At 50.2% G+C, this 19,173-nt stretch overlaps 3 protein-coding genes across 4 annotated transcripts in view; 1 reads left to right on the forward strand and 2 right to left on the reverse strand.

Moving 5' to 3' along the window:
* The window catches only part of LOC137320705 (dual specificity testis-specific protein kinase 1-like), a 119,830-nt gene extending 104,773 nt beyond the window's left edge, over positions 1-15,057 (reverse strand). Inside the window, exon 1 of the mRNA XM_067982401.1 lies at positions 12,506-15,057. Within this exon, the coding sequence (XP_067838502.1) occupies positions 12,506-12,724 (219 nt within the window). The 5' untranslated portion in view covers positions 12,725-15,057. The remainder of the gene's footprint in view (positions 1-12,505) is intronic.
* Positions 1-19,173, reverse strand: part of LOC137320706 (polymeric immunoglobulin receptor-like) — a 788,493-nt gene that overhangs the window by 716,220 nt on the left and 53,100 nt on the right. The gene's annotated exons all lie outside the window — the stretch shown is intronic.
* LOC137320370 (autotransporter adhesin BpaC-like) lies at positions 7,256-8,423 on the forward strand. Its single transcript, XM_067982072.1, has 2 exons — positions 7,256-7,259; positions 7,405-8,423. The coding sequence occupies exons 1-2, from the start codon at positions 7,256-7,258 to the stop codon at positions 8,421-8,423; spliced, it is 1,023 nt and encodes a 340-aa protein (XP_067838173.1).

Raw genomic sequence — 19,173 nt, forward strand, 5'->3', positions numbered from 1 at the left:
TTGCTGGACTATAACTTGGTGTTGTAAAATTGTTTACAACTATTAAAGGGAGTGTCACTTCCAGGAACCCTCGTTGAGGGTTCAAAGGGCATTCGAAACTGCTTGTCCATACCGTTAAGCTGCTCAAACCAACGGGAGAACATGTCCTTACAACTTCGAGCCCGAGCTCTACTCTGTCGGAGATTGAGGTGGAGATGCCGGTGATGGACTGGGGTGGACAAATGTAAGGAATCTTACAACACCAGGTTATAACATCTGTTGGAGATTGGCTGCAGTCCATTCTGCAGTCAGCCCCCATACAACACTCTTGGAAACCCAATATCTCCCTCCCATTTGCAACAACAACAACCTGCATTTATATAGCGCCTTTAACGTAGTAAAACATCCCAAGGCGTTTCATAGGAGCGATTATCAAACAAAATTGAACACCAAGCCACATAAGGAGACATTAGGACAGGTGACCAAAAGCTTGGTCAAAGAGGTAGATTTTAAGGAGCGTCTTAAAGGAGGAGAAAGAGAGGAAGAGAGGTGGAGAGGTTTAGGGAGGGAATTCCAGAGCTTAGGGCCTAGGCAGCTGAAGGCACGGCCGCCAATGGTGGGGCGAAGAAAACCAGGGATGCGCGAGAGACAAGAACTGGAGGAGCGCAGAGATCTCGGAGGGTTGTAGGGCTGGAGGAGGTTACAGAGGCAGGGAGGGGGCGAGGCCATGGATGGATTTGAAAACCAGGATAAGAATTTTAAAATCGAGGCGTTCCCGGACCGGGAGCCAATGTAGGTCAGCGAGTGACAGGGGGTGATGGGTGAACGGGACTTGGTGCGAGTTAGGATACGGGCAGTGTCCAACATGTGCCCAATGCTCCTCCATCAGCCAATAACACTGGAGTGTTTATCATATGAAGATACGTGCAGAGGGGAGGGAGTCAATGGTGAAACAATATAAACACATCTATAACCGGTCACCTGTCTACACTGCACTGCCTGAAAGCAGATTCAATAGTAACTTTCAATAGGGAACTGGATAAAGACTGTAAAAGGAAAACAATTGCAGGGCTATGGGGAAAGAGCAGGAGAGTGGGACTAATTGGATATCTCTTTCAAAGAGCCAGCACAGGCACGATGGGCCGAATGGCCTCCTTCTGTGCTACCCTAGTGCAGTGTGTTATAACTCAGGGTTAATGATGCCTCTCCATTCTGTCTATATCCTGGTGCAGTGTGTTATATTTTATGGTTTAATAAAACACAGCCAATTTTTTTTTTAAAAAGAGGCATGCAACATTCCTTCTTCCACAGAACTGTTGAAATGAACTCAAATGACCCCTCTTCTACCTCAGACTGTGGAGCAGATTACAGCTCCGAGTTAATAGGGATTAAATCACAAGTAAATCACCTCTCACAGCCTGCAGTTTATTGTGTTTCGGTTTAAAGGTTGAGTTTAATGACTTGGTCTTAAAGCAGTAATTAGAATCTCACGACACTGTACCTCAAAAAAGCCAGTCAGCCCCTCCCGGCCCCTCCCAGTCCCAGTCCCGGCCCCGGCCCATCCCCGGCCGCGGTTCCTCCCCGGCCCTCCCAGTCCCTGTGACGGCCCATCCCGGTCCCTCCCAGCCCTTTCAAGTCCCAGTGGAGGTGTTTAGCTGCTCTGTGCTCCACACATTCCTGTGTTGAAAGTTAAGGGTCCATGTTGGGTATCCCTGCCTCATCCCCCTGTGCGCGCACTCGATGATCAAGTGGGTGGGTCAGGGGGAGCTCTAATACAACAACAAGAACAACAACTTGCATTTATATAGCGCCTTTAACGTAGTAAAACGTCCCAAGGTGCTTCACAGGAACGATTATCAAGTAAAATTTAACACCGAGCCACATAAGGAGATATTAGGACAGGTGACCAAAAGCTTGGACAAAGAGGTAGGTTTTAAGGACTGTCTTTAAGGAGGAGAGAGGGGTAGAGAGGTGGAGAAGTTAAGGGAGGGAATTCCAGAGCTTAGGGTCCAGGCAGCTGAAGGCACGGCCACCAATGGTGGAATGATGAAAATCGGGGATGCGCAAGAGGCCAGAACTGGAGGAGCGCAGAGATCTCGGAGGGTTGGAGGGCTGGAGGAGGTTACAGAGATAGGGAGGGGGGAGGGCCACGGAGGGATTTGAAAACAAGGATGAGAATTTTAAAATCGAGGCGTTGCCAGACCGGGAGCCAATGTAGGTCAGCGAGCGACAGGGGGTGATGTGATAGGTGTGGGTAACGCAAGAGAGAGAGAGGGGGAAAGAATTGTTTTCCGAAGCAAAGGGCTGGAGAGGGTTGGGGGGAGGGTTGGGGTCATGATCTCATAGGGAACACGGAGTGTGACAGCGTGGAGGTGGAGAGGGTTGACACAAAGTGGGGGAGTGGTGGGCAGTGCTTGAGAAACTATTTTTCACAAGCAAATGTCTGCAGGGGTCACAATGGAAAGATTTAGGCCTAGAAATTCGATGGTGCTGCGCCCGGTTATCAGGCGCGTAGCGGGGACCAATGCATCCAATATGGCGGGAGGAATGGGACGCAGGCCCTCATTGCCTGCAGAAAGTGCACCGTCCGCCATATTGGTGAAGGCAGAAAAAGAGATGTCCTGGGACCGTGCCTGAAACAGGCGGGAGGCCCCCTGCACGGGCTGGGCGGGGGGTGGAAATGGAGGTAATCTGGTGTCTGGGAGCCTGTGCGAGGTGTGAAATACGACCAGGAGGAGGCCATTCAGCCCCTCGAGCCGGTTCCACCATTTAACCAGGTCATGGCTGATCTGCACCTTAACTCCATTTACCTGCCCTTGTACTATATAGCACGGGTGAGGAAGGGAGACATATCCGTGCTCCCTCCTCATCCCTCCTCCCTCCCCCGTCCCCCTCCCTCCCTCCCCCCCCCCCCCAACTTCCGAGCTGCACTCCTATAATATCGAAGTATTGACCAGGAGACGGTCGGAGTCGGTGGGGACGGAGCTGCGGGTGAGGAGAAAGGACGTTGAGAGAGACTTTTTTTTAAACCCTCGCTCTAGTATGACAGAATCACCACTCAGTGGCACTGAAATAGTGTCAGGTGTGGTTCAGTGGGCAGCGCTCTCGCCTCTGAGTCAGACGGTTGTGGGTTCAAGTCACCACAATATCTTGCTCATAATATCCAGCCTCCTCAGGTAGATGTGAAAGATCCCATGGCCACTATTTCAAAGTAAAAGCAGGGGAGTTCTCCCTGGTGTCCTGGCCATTGAAGTACTCCTGAACTGTAGTCACTGCCAGAAACATAGCAGCTAATTTGCACACAGCAAGCTCCCACAAACAGCAATGTGATAATAGAAAATAGGAGCAGAGTTGGCCCTTTGGGCCCGCTCCGCCATTCAAATGATGACCAGGTAATCTGTTTTTAACGATGTTGGTTGAGGGATAAACACCGGGGAGAACTCTTCGAAACACTGGCCGTGGGAACTTTTACATCCACCTGAAAGGGCAGACGGGGCCTTGGTTTAACGTCTCTTCCGGGAGGCCTGATTCAGCCTTTTCCCCGGTCGTCTGCATCAGGTGTGCGAGAGCAGGCAGCTCCCAGGGTAATCTGATCAGATCCGTGCTCTGGTGGAAGCAAATTGACAGCTGAGGAAATTAACACCAGGACCTGAATTGGTGCCCAGGACGCCAGGCCTGCTTGGTGTGAATTGGTGCCCAGGACGCCAGGCCTGCTTGGTGTGAATTGGTGCCCAGGACGCCAGGCCTGCTTGGTGTGAATTGGTGCCCAGGACGCCAGGCCTGCCTGGTGTGAATTGGTGCCCAGGACGCCAGGCCTGCCTGGTGTGAATTGGTGCCCAGGACGCCAGGCTTGCTTGGTGTGAATTGGTGCCCAGGACGCCAGGCCTGCCTGGTGTGAATTGGTGCCCAGGACGCCAGGCTTGCTTGGTGTGAATTGGTGCCCAGGACGCCAGGCTAGCTTGGTGCGAATTGGTGCCCAGGACGCCAGGCCTGCCTGGTGTGAATTGGTGCCCAGGACGCCAGGCCTGCTTGGTGTGGATAGGTGCCCAGGACGCCAGGCCTGCCTGGTGTGAATTGGTGCCCAGGACGCCAGGCTTGCTTGGTGTGAATTGGTGCCCAGGACGCCAGGCTTGCTTGGTGTGAATTGGTGCCCAGGACGCCAGGCCTGCCTGGTGTGAATTGGTGCCCAGGACGCCAGGCTTGCTTGGTGTGAATTGGTGCCCAGGACGCCAGGCCTGCCTGGTGTGAATTGGTGCCCAGGACGCCAGGCCTGCCTGGTGTGAATTGGTGCCCAGGACGCCAGGCTTGCTTGGTGTGAATTGGTGCCCAGGACGCCAGGCCTGCCTGGTGTGAAATGGTGCCCAGGACGCCAGGCCTGCCTGGTGTGAATTGGTGCCCAGGACGCCAGGCCTGCCTGGTGTGAAATGGTGCCCAGGACGCCAGGCTTGCTTGGTGTGAATTGGTGCCCAGGACGCCAGGCCTGCCTGGTGTGAAATGGTGCCCAGGACGCCAGGCCTGCCTGGTGTGAATTGGTGCCCAGGACGCCAGGCCTGCCTGGTGTGAATTGGTGCCCAGGACGCCAGGCTTGCTTGGTGTGAATTGGTGCCCAGGACGCCAGGCCTGCTTGGTGTGAATTGGTGCCCAGGACGCCAGGCCTGCCTGTCAGGGGAACGGTTACTTTGAGCCAAAGGGCACGAGTGACCTGCCTGATTTCGCAGCAAGCATCAAAACTAACTAACGCTCTTCCTTACTCTCCCCTCATGGCACCACCCTCATGAAACGATCATCTTTTAAGTTCAGATGTTTCCTCCCCTCTGGAGGCCTCTTCTCTTAACCAGTACTCTCCCACTTCCTCTCGCTGCTGAGAGCACAGCATATGGGCAGAGGGGAGGGGGGGGGTCACAGATCTCCTAGACTCCAATAGATGCTGCAGCTGCCTCTCATCAACAGGTGATGGTTAACTTTATACCTGAAGAAGGTGCCAGCAGTGGGTAGCACTCTCATCTCTGCGTCAGAAGGTCATGAGTTCAAGTCCCCCTCCAGAGACGTGAGTACAAATTCTAAGCCGTCACTCCCAGTGCCAGTACTGAGCGAGCACTACACTGTCAGAAGTGCCATCTTTCGGATGAGACATTAAACCAAGGCCCTATCTGCCTACTCAGGCTGATATAAAGGATCCCATTGCCGCTATTTTGAAGAAGAGCAGGGGAGATCTCCCTGGTGTCCTGGGCCAATATTTATCCCTCAATCATTAATAAAAACAGATGATCTGGTCATTTAAGAACATAAGAAATAGGAGCAGGAGTAGGCCAATCGGCCCCTCGAGCCTGCTTCGCCATTCAATAAGATCATGGCTGATCTGATCCTAACCTCAAATCGAAAAAACACAAGAAGTAGGAGCAGGACCCGGCCACTCAGCCCCTGGGCCCTCTCCGCCACCCACAGGGCCTTGACCAATCCGAACTCAGCTTCATGTCCAATTTCCTGCCCGCTCCCCATAACCCCTAATTCCCTTTACTTCCAGGAAACTGTCTTTTTCTGTTTTAAATTTATTTAATGATGTAGCTTCCACAGCTTCCTGGGGCAGCAAATTCCACAGACCTACTACCCTCTGAGTGAAGAAGTTTCTCCTCATCTCAGTTTTGAAAGAGCAGCCCCTTATTCTAAGATTATGCCCCCTCGTTCTAGTTTCACCCATCCTTGGGAACATCCTTACCGCATCCACCCGATCAAGCCCCTTCACAATCTTATATGTTTCAATAAGATCGCCTCTCATTCTTCTGAACTCCAATGAGTAGAGTCCCAATCTACTCAACCTCTCCTCATATGTCCGCCCCCTCATCCCCGGGATTAACCGAGTGAACCTTCTTTGTACTGCCTCGAGAGCAAGTATGTCTTTTCTTAAGTATGGACATCAAAACTGTATGCAGTATTCCAGGTGCGGTCTCACCAATACCTTATATAACTGCAGCAATACCTCCCTGTTTTTATATTCTATCCCCCTAGCAATAAAAGCCAACATTCCGTTCCACACTGCTGTTTGTGGGACCTTCCTGTGCACAAATTGACTGCCGTGTTTCCTACATTACAATAGTGACGACACTTGGTAAAAGTGCCTCACTGGCTGTAAAGCGCTTTGGGACTTCCTGAGGTCACGCAGGAGCCAACGTAGGTCAGCAAGCACAGGGGTGATGGGTGAACGGTGACTTGGTGAGAGTCAGGATACGGGCAGCAGAGGTTTTGGTCGAGAGGCGTGGGCCCCACAAGCCACTCCCCATAAGATCCCCTTTTAATTCTAATCACCCTCGGGGCCACGTGATAAAAGCAGGGTGAAACCGCCCTGTCACAGGACCCGCAAACATAACAAGCTGTCTCACCTGCCCTTCTCCTCACGAATTGAGAGGTGGGGGGAAAGGTCAAGAGTTAGTCCAGCACAATGAACCGCTTTGGGACATCCCGAGGTCGTGAAAGATGCCACATAAACGCAAGTTCTTTTAATTTCTTTCTTACTCCAAGAGAATCCACCACACAGATTTGTTTTGTCAGAGCCTTGGTGATGGACCAAGAGAATCGCTCGAAAATCTTCTATGAAAAATATTTGCAACTCAAATTTTAAAATAAAGGTTTTAAACAAAACAAAATACATATTTCACAATAGCATGGCCTTTATTTACCCACCGAATCGTCTTTTGTGCCTCTTTACCACTTTGACTGAGGTTTTGAATTGAAGGCTGCAGCCTCTTCCCAAAAGTCGGGGATTCGACGGAGTTTTTTTTTTACACTGAGCTCATGGCCACATTCTGAGCAGGTGCAGTCTGCAGAATTTTGCAGCATGCAATCTGTGCCTCGCTGTGAGTTGATGTCTCTTCATCCTGTGAGGACTTGAGATTTTCTTAGCTTTTTAGAATCATACAGTGCAGAATGAGGCCATTCGGCCCATCGTGCCTGTGCCTGCTCTTTGAAAGAGCTATTCCAATTAGTCCCATTCCCCTTGCTCTTTCACCAGAGCCCTGCAAATTTTTTCCCTTCAAGTATTTATCCAATTCCCCTTTGAAAGTTATTATTGAATCTGCTTCCACCACCCTTTCAGGCAGTGCATTCCAGATCATAACAACTCGCTGAGTAAATAAACTTCTCCTCATCTGTCTGGTTCTTTTGCCAATTACCTAAAAACTGTCACTGACCCTCCTGCCATTGGAAACAGTTTCTCCCCATACCTCAGCTAGACATTGTACCTTGAATACAGGACAATACCTCAGGTACTCTGGGCAGTTACATGGGTAAGATGGGTATAGAGGGATATGGGCCAAGTGCAGGCAATTGGGACTAGCTTAGTGGTATAAACTGGGCGACATGGACATGTTGGGCCGAAGGGCCTGTTTCCATGTTGTAAACTTCTATGATTCTATGATTCTAATACCTCAGGTGGACAGGACAGTACCTCAGGTGGACAGGACAGTACCTCAGGTGGACAGGACAGTACCTCAGGTGGACAGGACAGTACCTCAGGTGGACAGGACAGTACCTCAGGTGGACAGGACAATACCTCAGGTACTCTGGGCAATACCTCAGGTGGACAGGACAGTACCTCAGGTGGACAGGACAGTACCTCAGGTGGACAGGACAATACCTCAGGTACTCTGGGCAATACCTCAGGTGGACAGGACAGTACCTCAGGTGGACAGGACAGTACCTCAGGTGGACAGGACAATACCTCAGGTACTCTGGGCAATACCTCAGGTGGACAGGACAGTACCTCAGGTGGACAGGACAGTACCTCAGGTGGACAGGACAATACCTCAGGTGGACAGGACAATACCTCAGGTGGACAGGACAATACCTCAGGTACTCTGGGCAATACCTCAGGTGGACAGGACAGTACCTCAGGTGGACAGGACAATACCTCAGGTACTCTGGGCAATACCTCAGGTGGACAGGACAGTACCTCAGGTGGACAGGACAGTACCTCAGGTGGACAGGACAGTACCTCAGGTGGACAGGACAGTACCTCAGGTGGACAGGACAGTACCTCAGGTGGACAGGACAGTACCTCAGGTGGACAGGACAATACCTCAGGTGGACAGGACAATACCTCAGGTGGACAGGACAATACCTCAGGTGGACAGGACAATACCTCAGGTGGACAGGACAATACCTCAGGTGGACAGGACAATACCTCAGGTGGACAGGACAATACCTCAGGTGGACAGGACAGTACCTCAGGTGGACAGGACAATACCTCAGGTGGACAGGACAATACCTCAGGTGGACAGGACAATACCTCAGGTGGACAGGACAATACCTCAGGTACTCTGGGCAATACCTCAGGTGGACAGGACAGTACCTCAGGTGGACAGGACAGTACCTCAGGTGGACAGGACAATACCTCAGGTGGACAACACCTCATTGGCTGTAAAGAGCTTTGGGACGCCCTGAGGATGTGAAAAGCATGCTATAAATGCAAGTTTTTTCCTTATCCTGATTATCACAGCATGTCTCGGACACAGATGGACCCTCTGGTGAAGGACAATACTGCAGGTACCAGTCAGCAGATCATATTACTTTAGTATCAGGCAGCCCCTCAGGCAAAGACAATGCCTCAGGTAAATACATAGAAATACGTAGAACTTCCGACAGCAAAGCAGGCCATTCGGTCCAACCAGTCCGTGTTGGTGTTTCCCCTCCACGCAAGCAATGGTCCCCATCACATTTACCCGCCCTGTTCCCATATCCCTGTCCCTTCATCCACCTCTCCAGTCTAATCTTTTCCTTTTTTTTCATCTAAATGAGGAAACCGCCTCTCCCCGAGTTGTTATAGGTGCTGCGAGAGGGGCTTCCTCGTTGAATTAAATGAATGAGAAACTGTCTCTCTAGACAGAAAGGAGAGAGAGCGAGAGGGGGAAGGGGAGGAGGGAGGCTGTAGGGGTGGGCTGCTGCAGAAGGAGGTGGAAGTGGGGTGGGGCTGCACCTCTAAAAGGTGATTCTTGCTGGTGGGTGCTACTGTTGCTGGTATTCTGCTTAAGTGGGTGGGTGGGTGGGTAGGAGGGGAGAAAATGGTGACATAGTTTCTGCTTAAGCAACAAACTCTGGAAGTGAATTCTACAACTTAAACTGTGTGTGTGAAGAAGTTTCTGCCCTCTGAGTGCACAGCTCTGGTCTCCATATCATAGAAAGGATATAGAGGCACTGGAGAAGATGCAAAAAAAATGTATTAGGATGATCGCCGAATTGAGAGGTTATAACTATCAGGAAAGGCTGGAACTCTCTAGAAAGGAGAAGGCTGAGGGGGTGACCTGAAGGAGGTTTTTAAGATAATGATGGTGTTCGATAGGGTAGACGTGGAGAAAATGTTTCCACTTGTGGGGGAGACCAAAACTAGGGGCCATAAATCTAAGATAGTCACTAATAAATCCAATCGGGAATTCAGGAGAAACTTCTTCACCCAGAGAGTGGTGAGAATGTGGAACTCGCTCCCACAAGGAGCAGTTGAGGCGAATAGAATAGATGCATTTAAGGGGAAGTTGGATAAACACATAAGGGAGAAAGGAATAGAAGGATATGCTGATAGGGTGAGATGAAGTAGGGAGGGAGGAGGCTCGTGTGGAGCATAAACGCCGGCATAGACCAGTTGGGCTGAATGGCCTGTTTCTGTGCTGTAGTTTCGATGTAACTCTGCTCTAAATCTCTTACATTTAATCTTGTATCTATGGCCCCCTTGTTCTTGACCCCTCAACTACTGGAACCAGTTTGCTATTATCTACCCCGTCCCATCATTTTAAACACTTCTATTATATTTCCCCGTAATCCGTATTGTTCTAGAAACATAGGAGCAGGAGTAGGCCATTCAGCCCCTTAGGTCTGTTCCATGACATCGTGGCTGATGTGAACCTCAACTCCATTTACCCACTCTTGATCCGTATCCCTCGATACCCTTACCCAACAAAAATCAATCGATCTCAGTCTTGAACACTTCCAATTGACCCCCAGCGTCCACAGCCTTTTGTGGGAGTGAGTTCCAGATTTCCACTCCCCTTTGTGTGAAAAAGTGCTTCCTGATTTCACTCCTGAACGGCCGAGCTCTGATTTTAAGATTGTGCCCCCTTGTTCTGGACTCCCCCCACCTGAGGAAATGGCTTCTCTGTATCTACCCTATCGAATCCCTTAATCATTGTAGACACCTCAATTCGATCACCCTTCAACCTTCTAAACTCAAGGGAATACAAGCCAGGTTTATGCAGCCTGTCCTGATAACTTAACTCTTTAAGACCTTGTATCATTCTGGTGAATCTTCTAAAGCCAATTTATCCTTCCTGAGGTGCGATGCCCAGAACTGAATGCAGTCTCTCTAAATGGGGTCTGACCAAGGCTCTGTGCAACTGAAGCAACACCTCCTCGCTTTTGTTTTCCAAACCCACTTGAGATAAAGGCCAACATTCTATTAGCCTTTTTGATTAGTTTTTGTACCTGTGCACCAGCTTTTAGTGATTTGTCCACCTCGACACCCGAATCCCATTCCTCCTCCACAATAAGACCCAATTATCTTCCTTCATTATTTGTATTTCCTCATACCAGGCAGCATCCCAGTGAATCTGTGCTGTACCATCACTAAAGCCTCAATATCCTTCCTATAGTGTGGTGCACACGGTCCTCCAACTGAGGTCTTATTAAGGATTAATATCAGATCATCATTACCTCTTGGATTTTATATTCTATGCCTCTGAGATAAAACTTAGAATTCTATGAGCAATTTTTACCACTTTATCGACCTGAGGTGCTGCCTTTAATGTCCTGTGAAGCCCCAAATCCCTCTGCTCTTCCCCAGCACTGAGCCGACTCCCATTCAGTGTATAATTAATGCCGTCATCCCCTCACATTTACTGACACTCAATTCCATCTCCCTCTTTTTAACCCCATCTTATCAATATCCCTTTACTGCTTCCTTTAGTCTTCTAAAGAATTATCTACACTTACGATTTTGGTGTCATCTGAGCAGAGACCCCCTCAGGTAGCAGAGACCCCCTCAGGTATGGACAGAACCTCGGGTACATGCAGAATTTGCAAGGATGTTGCTAGGACTGGAGAATTTTAGCTATGAGGAAAGATTGGATAGGCTGGGGTTGTTTTCCTTGGAACAGAGGAGGCAGAGGGGAGATTTAACTGGGATATATAAAATTATGAGGGGCCTAGATAGAGTGGATAGGAAGGACCTATTCCCCTTAGCAGAGGGGTCAATGATCAGGGGACATAGGTTTAAAGAAATCTTTTCACCCAGAGGGTGGTGGGGGTCTGGAACTCACTGCCTGAAAGGGTGGTAGAGGCAGAAACCCTCAACTCATTTAAAAAGTACCTGGATGTGCTCCTGAAGTGCCGAAACCTACAGGGCTATGGACCAAGTGCTGGGAAATGGGATTAAGCTGGATAGCTCTTTTTCGGCCGGCACGGACACGATGGGCCGAATGGCCTCCTTCTGTGTCGTAAATTTCTATGATTCTATGTATGGGCACAACCTCAGGTAACAGAGAGTGTCTCGGGGATTAGACAGTGGGGATCAGACTGTGTCTCGGGGATCAGACAGGGTGTCTCAGGGATCAGACAGTGGGGATCAGACTGTGTCTCGGGGATCAGACAGTGGGGATCAGACTGTGTCTTGGGGATCAGACAGTGGGGATCAGACTGTGTCTCGGGGATCAGACAGTGTCTCGGGGATCAGACAGTGGGGATCAGACTGTGTCTTGGGGATCAGACAGTGGGGATCAGACAGGGTGTCTCGGGGATCAGACAGTGTCTCGGGGATCACACAGTGGGGATCAGACAGGGGGGATCAGACAGGGTGTCTCGGGGATCATACAGGGTGTCTCGGGGATCAGACAGTGGGGATCAGACAGTGTCTCGGGTATCAGACAGTGGGGATCAGTGTCTCAGGGATCAGACAGTGGGGATCAGACTGTGTTTCGGGGATCAGACAGTGTCTCGGGGATCAAACAGGGTGTCTCGGGTATCAGACAGTGGGGATCAGACAGGGTGTCTCGGGGATCATACAGGGTGTCTCGGGTATCAGACAGTGGGGATCAGACAGTGTCTCAGGGATCAGACAGTGGGATTCAGACTGTGTTTCGGGGATCAGACTGTGTTTCGGGGATCAGACAATGTCTCGGGGATCAAACAGTCGGGATCAGACAGTGTCTCAGGGATCAGACAGTGGGGATCAGACTGTGTTTCGGGGATCAGACAGGGTGTCTCGGGGATCAGACAGGGTGTCTCGGGGATCAGACAGTGTCTCGGAGATCAGACAGTGTGTCTCGGGGATCAGACAGTGTCTCGGGGATCAGACAGGGTGTCTCGGGGATCAGACAGGGTGTCTCGGGGATCAGACAGGGTGTCTCGGGGATCAGACAGGGTGTCTCGGGGGTCAGACAGGGTGTCTCGGGGATCAGACAGGGTGTCTCGGGGGTCAGACAGGGTGTCTCGGGGGTCAGACAGTGCCTCTTACCGGACACCTGTTATCGGCAGAGTCACAACCTCGTACCTTGAACACCTCGGAGAAGAAGCCGGAGCCGATTTTCTCGCAGTAGAAGTCGTCGATCCTGGCCAAGGTGGAGACGGCGCTGCGGAGCGCCCTGTACGAGGAGGGTCGGAGGCGGCTGCAGCCGGGCATGGAGCCGAGCACCGGGGCCGAGTACGGTCCAGGGTCTGGTATCAGGACATCGCTGGACAGGTCCAGCCTGAGCGTGGATCCTCTCGCCATCTCCCGGGAGGATGAACCGAGCCCCCCTCCCCTCCCCCCCGCCTGCCCAAATCTGATTCACATCTTTCCCCACATCCAGCAGCCTTTTGGAGGGAGGGTGAGGAGACGGGAGTTTGCAGGGATTGAGGGAGGAGGAGGAGGAGGGCTTCACTCCGCCAAACCCCGGTTAATAGGGGCGGGCTGATCGGCAGCAATCGATAACCCGGGACCGGCCGCCGAGCAGAGTTTGCAAATAATCCGGAAATGTTCAATCGATAATCCGACAACGATCAGTCAGTGATCCATCGATCAGTTAATAATCCGGCTCTGGTCAATCGGTAATCCGGCGATGAGGAATCGATAATCTGGTTCCAATCAATCATTAATAAATCAATCCTCCAGCACCGATCAATCGTTAATTGACCAATTAGTCAACAACCTGGTCTGATCCCAGTCCCCCCCTAACGCTACTCCGGGTCTGATCCGGGTTCCCCCCTAACGCTACTCCTGGTCTGATCCGGGTTCCCCCCTAACGCTACTCCTGGTCTGATCCCAGTTCCCCCTAACGCTACTCCGGGTCTGATCCGGGTTCCCCCCTAACGCTACTCCTGGTCTGATCCCAGTCCCCCTCTAACGCTACTCCTGGTCTGATCCCAGTCCCCCCCTAACCCTACTCCGGGTCTGATCCCAGTCCCCCTCTAACGCTACTCCTGGTCTGATCCCAGTCCCCCTCTAACGCTACTCCTGGTCTGATCCGGGTTCCCCCCTAACGCTACTCCTGGTCTGACCCCAGTCCCCCTCTAACGCTACTCCTTGTCTGATCCGGGTTCCCCCTCTAACGCTACTCCTGGTCTGATCCGGGTTACCCCTAACGCTACTCCTGGTCTGACCCCAGTCCCCCTCTAACGCTACTCCTGGTCTGATCCGGATTACCCCTAATGCTACTCCTGGTCTGATCCGGGTTCCCCCTAACGCTACTCCTGCTCTGATCCGGGTTCCCCCTAATGCTACTCCTGCTCTGATCCGGGTTCCCCCTAACGCTACTCCTGGTCTGATCCAGGTTCCCCCTAATGCTACTCCTGGTCTGATCCGGGTTCCCACTAACGCTACTCCTGGTTCCCCCTAACCCTACTCCGGCTCTGATCCCAGTTCCCCTCTAACCCTACTCCTGGTATGATCCCAGTTCCCCTCTAACGCTACTCCAGATCTGATCCCAGTTCCTCCTCTAACTCCACTCCAGGTCTGATCCTGGTTTCTCCTCTAACCCTACTCCGGGTCTGATCCCGGTTTCTCCTCTAACCCTACTCGGGTCTGATCCTGGTTTCTCCTCTAACCCCACTCCGGGTCTGATCCCGGTTTCTCCTCTAACCCCACTCCGCGTCTAATCCAGGTTCCTCCACTAACCCCACTCTGGGTCCGATCCCGGTTACTCCTCTAACCCCACTCTGGGTCTAATCCAGGTTCCTCCTCTAACCCCACTCCGGGTCTAATCCAGGTTCCTCCACTAACCCCACTCTGGGTCTGATCCTGGTTGCTCCTCTAACCCTACTCGGGTCTGATCCCGGTTTCTCCTCTAACCCTACTCCGGGTCTGATCCCAGTTCCTCCTCTAACCCCACTCCGGGTCTAATCCAGGTTCCTCCTCTAACCCTACTCCGGGTCTAATCCAGGTTACTCCTCTAACCCTACTCCGGGTCTGATCCCAGTTCCTCCTCTAACCCCACTCCGGGTCTAATCCAGGTTCCTCCTCTAACCCTACTCCGGGTCTAATCCAGGTTACTCCTCTAACCCTACTCCGGGTCTGATCCCAGTTCCTCCTCTAACCGCACTCCGGGTCTAATCCAGGTTCCTCCTCTAACCCTACTCCGGGTCTAATCCAGGTTACTCCTCTAACCCTACTCCGGGTCTGATCCCAGTTCCTCCTCTAACCGCACTCCGGGTCTAATCCAGGTTCCTCCTCTAACCCTACTCCGGGTCTAATCCAGGTTACTCCTCTAACCCTACTCCGGGTCTGATCCCAGTTCCTCCTCTAACCCCACTCTGGGTCTAATCCAGGTTCCTCCTCTAACCCCACTCCGGGTCTAATCCAGGTTCCTCCTCTAACCCTACTCCGGGTCTGATCCCGGTTCCCGGCTGCGGCGAACACTCAGGTCGATATTCACAATGTTGCCGCTGTCATTTCTGCCTCGAAGTTTTGCAGATGATCTGGGTCCGGGTCCGGGTTCCGAGTCGGGGTCACTCCAGGAGCCGGGAAGCACCGAGCTCTGGCTGGGTTCCGGATTGCTGCCGCTCCGGGTGTGATCGCTGCTTTGCACACATCACTGCCGGTGTTATTCCGGATTGCTCTCGCTCTCTCTGACGATGCGCTGTTGACAATCCTTATCTGGAAGCAGGGCGGACGGAGAGGCTGGAGAGGAGGCGGCGCTCCCTCTGATACCCCCGCCCCGCAAAACCCTTCATCCTCCCCCGGTCACAGAGACACTGGGCGCCGCCTGCGGGTCACAGGGACTCACTGCGAGGACTGGGTACCAAGATACACCGCTAAACAGGACAGAAACCAAACTGAGCCTTGCCCCACAGTGAGATTCAACATGAGATCAAATAAAATACAGATTTTAAATCAGTCTGAATAAACCCCAATGTCTCCATAGCGAAGAAGAGCAGGGGAGTTCTCCCCGGTGTCCTGGGGCCAATGTTTATCCCTCAACCAACATCACTAAAAAAACAGATGATCTGGTCATTATCTCATTGCTGTCTGTGGGAGCTTGCTGTGCGCAAATTGGCTGCTGCGTTTCCTAAATTACACTTTAAAAGTACTTCATTGGCTGTGAGAAGCTTATGGCAGGTCCTGGAGTCATGAACGGTGATATATAAATGCAAGTCTTTCATTGTATGATGCACAACATAAGGATTTCATTCGGCCCATCGTACCTGTGCCAGCTCTTTGAAAGAGCTATCCAATTGGTCCCACTCCCCTTGCCCTTTCCCCGTAGTCCTGCAAATTTTTCCCCTTCAAGTATTTATCCAGTTCCCTTTTGAAAGTTATTATTGAATCTGCTTCCACTGCCCATTCAGGCAGCGCATTCCAGATCATAACAACTTGCTGCGTAAAAACATTTCCCCTCATGTCCCCTCTGGTTCTTTTGCCGATCACCTTAAATCTGTGTCCTCTGGTTACCGACCCTCCTGCCACTGGAAACAGTTTCTCCTTATTTACTCTATCAAAACCGTTCATGATTTTGAACACCTCTATCAAATCTCCCCTTAACCTTCTCTGTTGTAAGGAGAATAATCCCAGCTTCTCCAGTCTCTCCACATAACTGAAGTCCCTCATCCCTGGTACCATTCTAGTAAATCTCTTCTGCACCCTCTCTAAGGCCTTGACATCCTTCCTAAAATGTAGTGCCCAGAATTGACCACAATACTCCAGCTGAGGTCTAACCAGTGTTTTATAAAGGTTTAGCATAACTTCCTTGCTTTTGTACTCAATGCCTCTATTAATAAAGCCCAGAATCCCATATGCTTTTTTAACAGCCTTCTCAACTTGTCCTGCCACCTTCAAAGATTTGTGTACATACACCCCCAGGTCTCTTTGTTCCTGCACCCCCTTTAAAATTGTACCAGTTAGTTTATATTGCCTCTCCTCATTCTTCCTACCAAAATGTATCACTTCACACTTCTCTGCATTAAATTTCATCTGCCATGTGTCTGCCCATTTCACCAGTCTGTCCATGTCCTCCTGAAGTCTGTTACTATTCTCCACATTGTTTACTCCATTTCCAAGTTTTGTGTCATCTGCAAACTTTGAAATTATACCCTCTATACCCAAGTCCAGGTCATTAATATATATCAAAAAGAGCAATGGTCCCAACATTGCCCCCTGGGGAACACCACTGTATACTTCCCTCCCATCCGAAAAACAACCGCTTACCACCACTCTCTGCTTTCTGTCCCTTAGCTAATTTCATATCCACGCTGCCACTGTCCCTTTAATCCCATGGGCTTTAATTTTGCTAACAAGTCTATTATGTGTTACTTTATCAAACGCCTTTTGAGAGTCCATATACACAACATCAACCACACTACCCTCATCAACCCTCTTTGTTACCTCATCAAAGAACTCAATCAAGTTAGTCAAACACAATTTGCCTTTAACAAATCCGTGCTGACTTTCATTTATTAACCCATATTTTTCCAAGCGATAATTAATTTTATCCCGGATTATTGTCTCTAAAAGTTTCCCCACCACCAACTTTACCCTGACTGGCTTATAATTGCTGGATTTATCCCTCTCCTCTTTTTTTGAACAGGGGTGTAACATTTGCAATCCTCCAGTCCTCTGGCACCACTCCCCTATCGAAGGTGGATTGGAAGATTGTGGCCAGAGCCTCTGCAATTTCCACCCTCAGTAACCGACCTTGAGCGCTGCTAATCTTCTCAGTGCCTCTTTATCGATTTTTAATCTATCTAATTTCTTTACTCCCTCCTCTGTTACTGTGACACTGGCAGACCTCTCTTTAGTGAAGTATTCTTTCAGTACCTCAGCCACACCCTCTGCCTCCACAAGAAGATCTCCTTTTTGGTCGCTGTTCGACCCCACCTTTCCTTTGACTGCTTTTTTACTATTTATAAGTTTATAAATACTTTTGGGTTCCTTTTAAGTTACCTGTTAATCTATTCTCATACACTCTCTTTGCCCCTCTTACTTCCTTTCTCAGTTCTCCCCTGTCCTTTCTATATTCAGCCTGGGTCTCTACTGAATTAGGAATCCAACATTTATCATAAGCCTCCTTTTTCTGTTTCATTTTAATCTCTATATCTTTAGTCATCCAGGGAGCTCTAGCTTTGGATGCCCTTCCTTTCCCGCTCGTGGGATTGTGTCTAGTCTGTACCCGAGCTATCTCCTCCCATTGCTCATTTACTTTCTTCTTGAAAGTACAATATAAATTCAAGGTGTTGCAGTACTGAGGGAGTGCTGCATTGTCAGAGGTGCCGTTTTGGATGAGACGTTAAACCAAGGCCCAGTTGCCCTCTCAGGTGGATGTTAAAGATCCCATGGCACTATTCGAGGAAGAGCAAGGAATTCCTCCCATCTCCTGGTAAACATTCCTCCCCCAACCAACACCCCAGAAAGCAGATTTACTTGCAATTCATCTCACTTGCAGTTGGTGGGACCTCACTGAGCACCATGTTTGCCTAAACAACAAGTGACCAATTCGTTGGATGGGACATGCTCTGTCCTCGAGGACATGACAAGTCACCAAATAAATACAAGTTCTTTCATTCTTCAAACTTGAAGGGAGGATATGTCCTCACACATGTCAGCTGTGGCTCAGTGGTAGCATTTTTGCCTCTGACTCACAGGGTCATGGGTTCAAATCCACACTACAGAAACTTCAGCACATAACCTAGGCTGACACTTCAGTGTAGTACAGAGGGAGTGCTGCACTGTCGGAGGTCCTGTCTCTCCGACAAGGCATTATCCTGAGGCAGAGTCTGCCTCTCAGGTGGATGTAAAAGATCTCATGGCACTTTTCGAGGAAGAGCAGGGGAGTTCTCCCTGATGTCCTGGCTAATATTTATCGCTCAACCAACATCGCTGAAAACAGATTATCTGGTCATTTGCCTCTTTGCTCTTTGTAGGGCCTTGCAGTGCGCAAATTGGCTGCTGCGTTTTCTACATTACAACAGAGGCTTTACTTCAGTATTTGGAACTGAACTCTCCTCAGCTGGTTATTCAGCATTTAGTACAGAACTCCCCCCAGATAGTTATTCAGTATCGTAGAGAAATTTGGGACTTCCCAGAGATTCATGGAACTGGACAATAGTTCAGACAAAGAAAGACACCCTCACGCGATAGTTTCGTTAATCAAAGTGATTATTTAATGATTTAAAAAGGAATACATAAACATGGAGCAACTCAATCAAAATGTGCATTACTCTACCCGATTCCTACAAGCAGGCATAAAGCAAAAGCAAGTAGCACCTACAACCTTTATCAAACATCAAGGCAGCCATCTAGAAGTAGGTCGCTGCAGTAACCAGTGCGTCGTTGAGGGATGTGTCGAGTGATGTGTTGGGGTCCTTTGGCTTCTCATCAAGGTTTGCCTCTTTGTTGAAGTTCAGAAGTAAAGTATTTCTCAAAGTTCAGAAGCAAAGTCTTTCTGTCAAAGTTCAGAAGCAAAGTCTTCCTGTCGGGAGGAGCTCTGACCGCAGTACTTGTTCGACTGTTGCTTCCTGCAACTGTTGACCGTTAAAGCTTCTACGATGTCCTATCTGTATACAGTTTTGAGCTGACAGAGGGTGCTCCAAATTACGAGGAGGCCCAGTTTGGCCACTCACCCATCGTTGCATTAATGATGGATGGTTGTTTGGATCACTCAAGAACCATGTGAATCCACCATATCTTCTGCTCTGTGTGAACCCAGGTGCATTTAATGAGCTCTTTAGTTTTGAAAACCAGATTGTTGT

The sequence above is a fragment of the Heptranchias perlo genome, chromosome 4, assembly GCF_035084215.1.
Source record: "Heptranchias perlo isolate sHepPer1 chromosome 4, sHepPer1.hap1, whole genome shotgun sequence".
In the NCBI taxonomy this organism is placed as follows: domain Eukaryota; kingdom Metazoa; phylum Chordata; class Chondrichthyes; order Hexanchiformes; family Hexanchidae; genus Heptranchias; species Heptranchias perlo.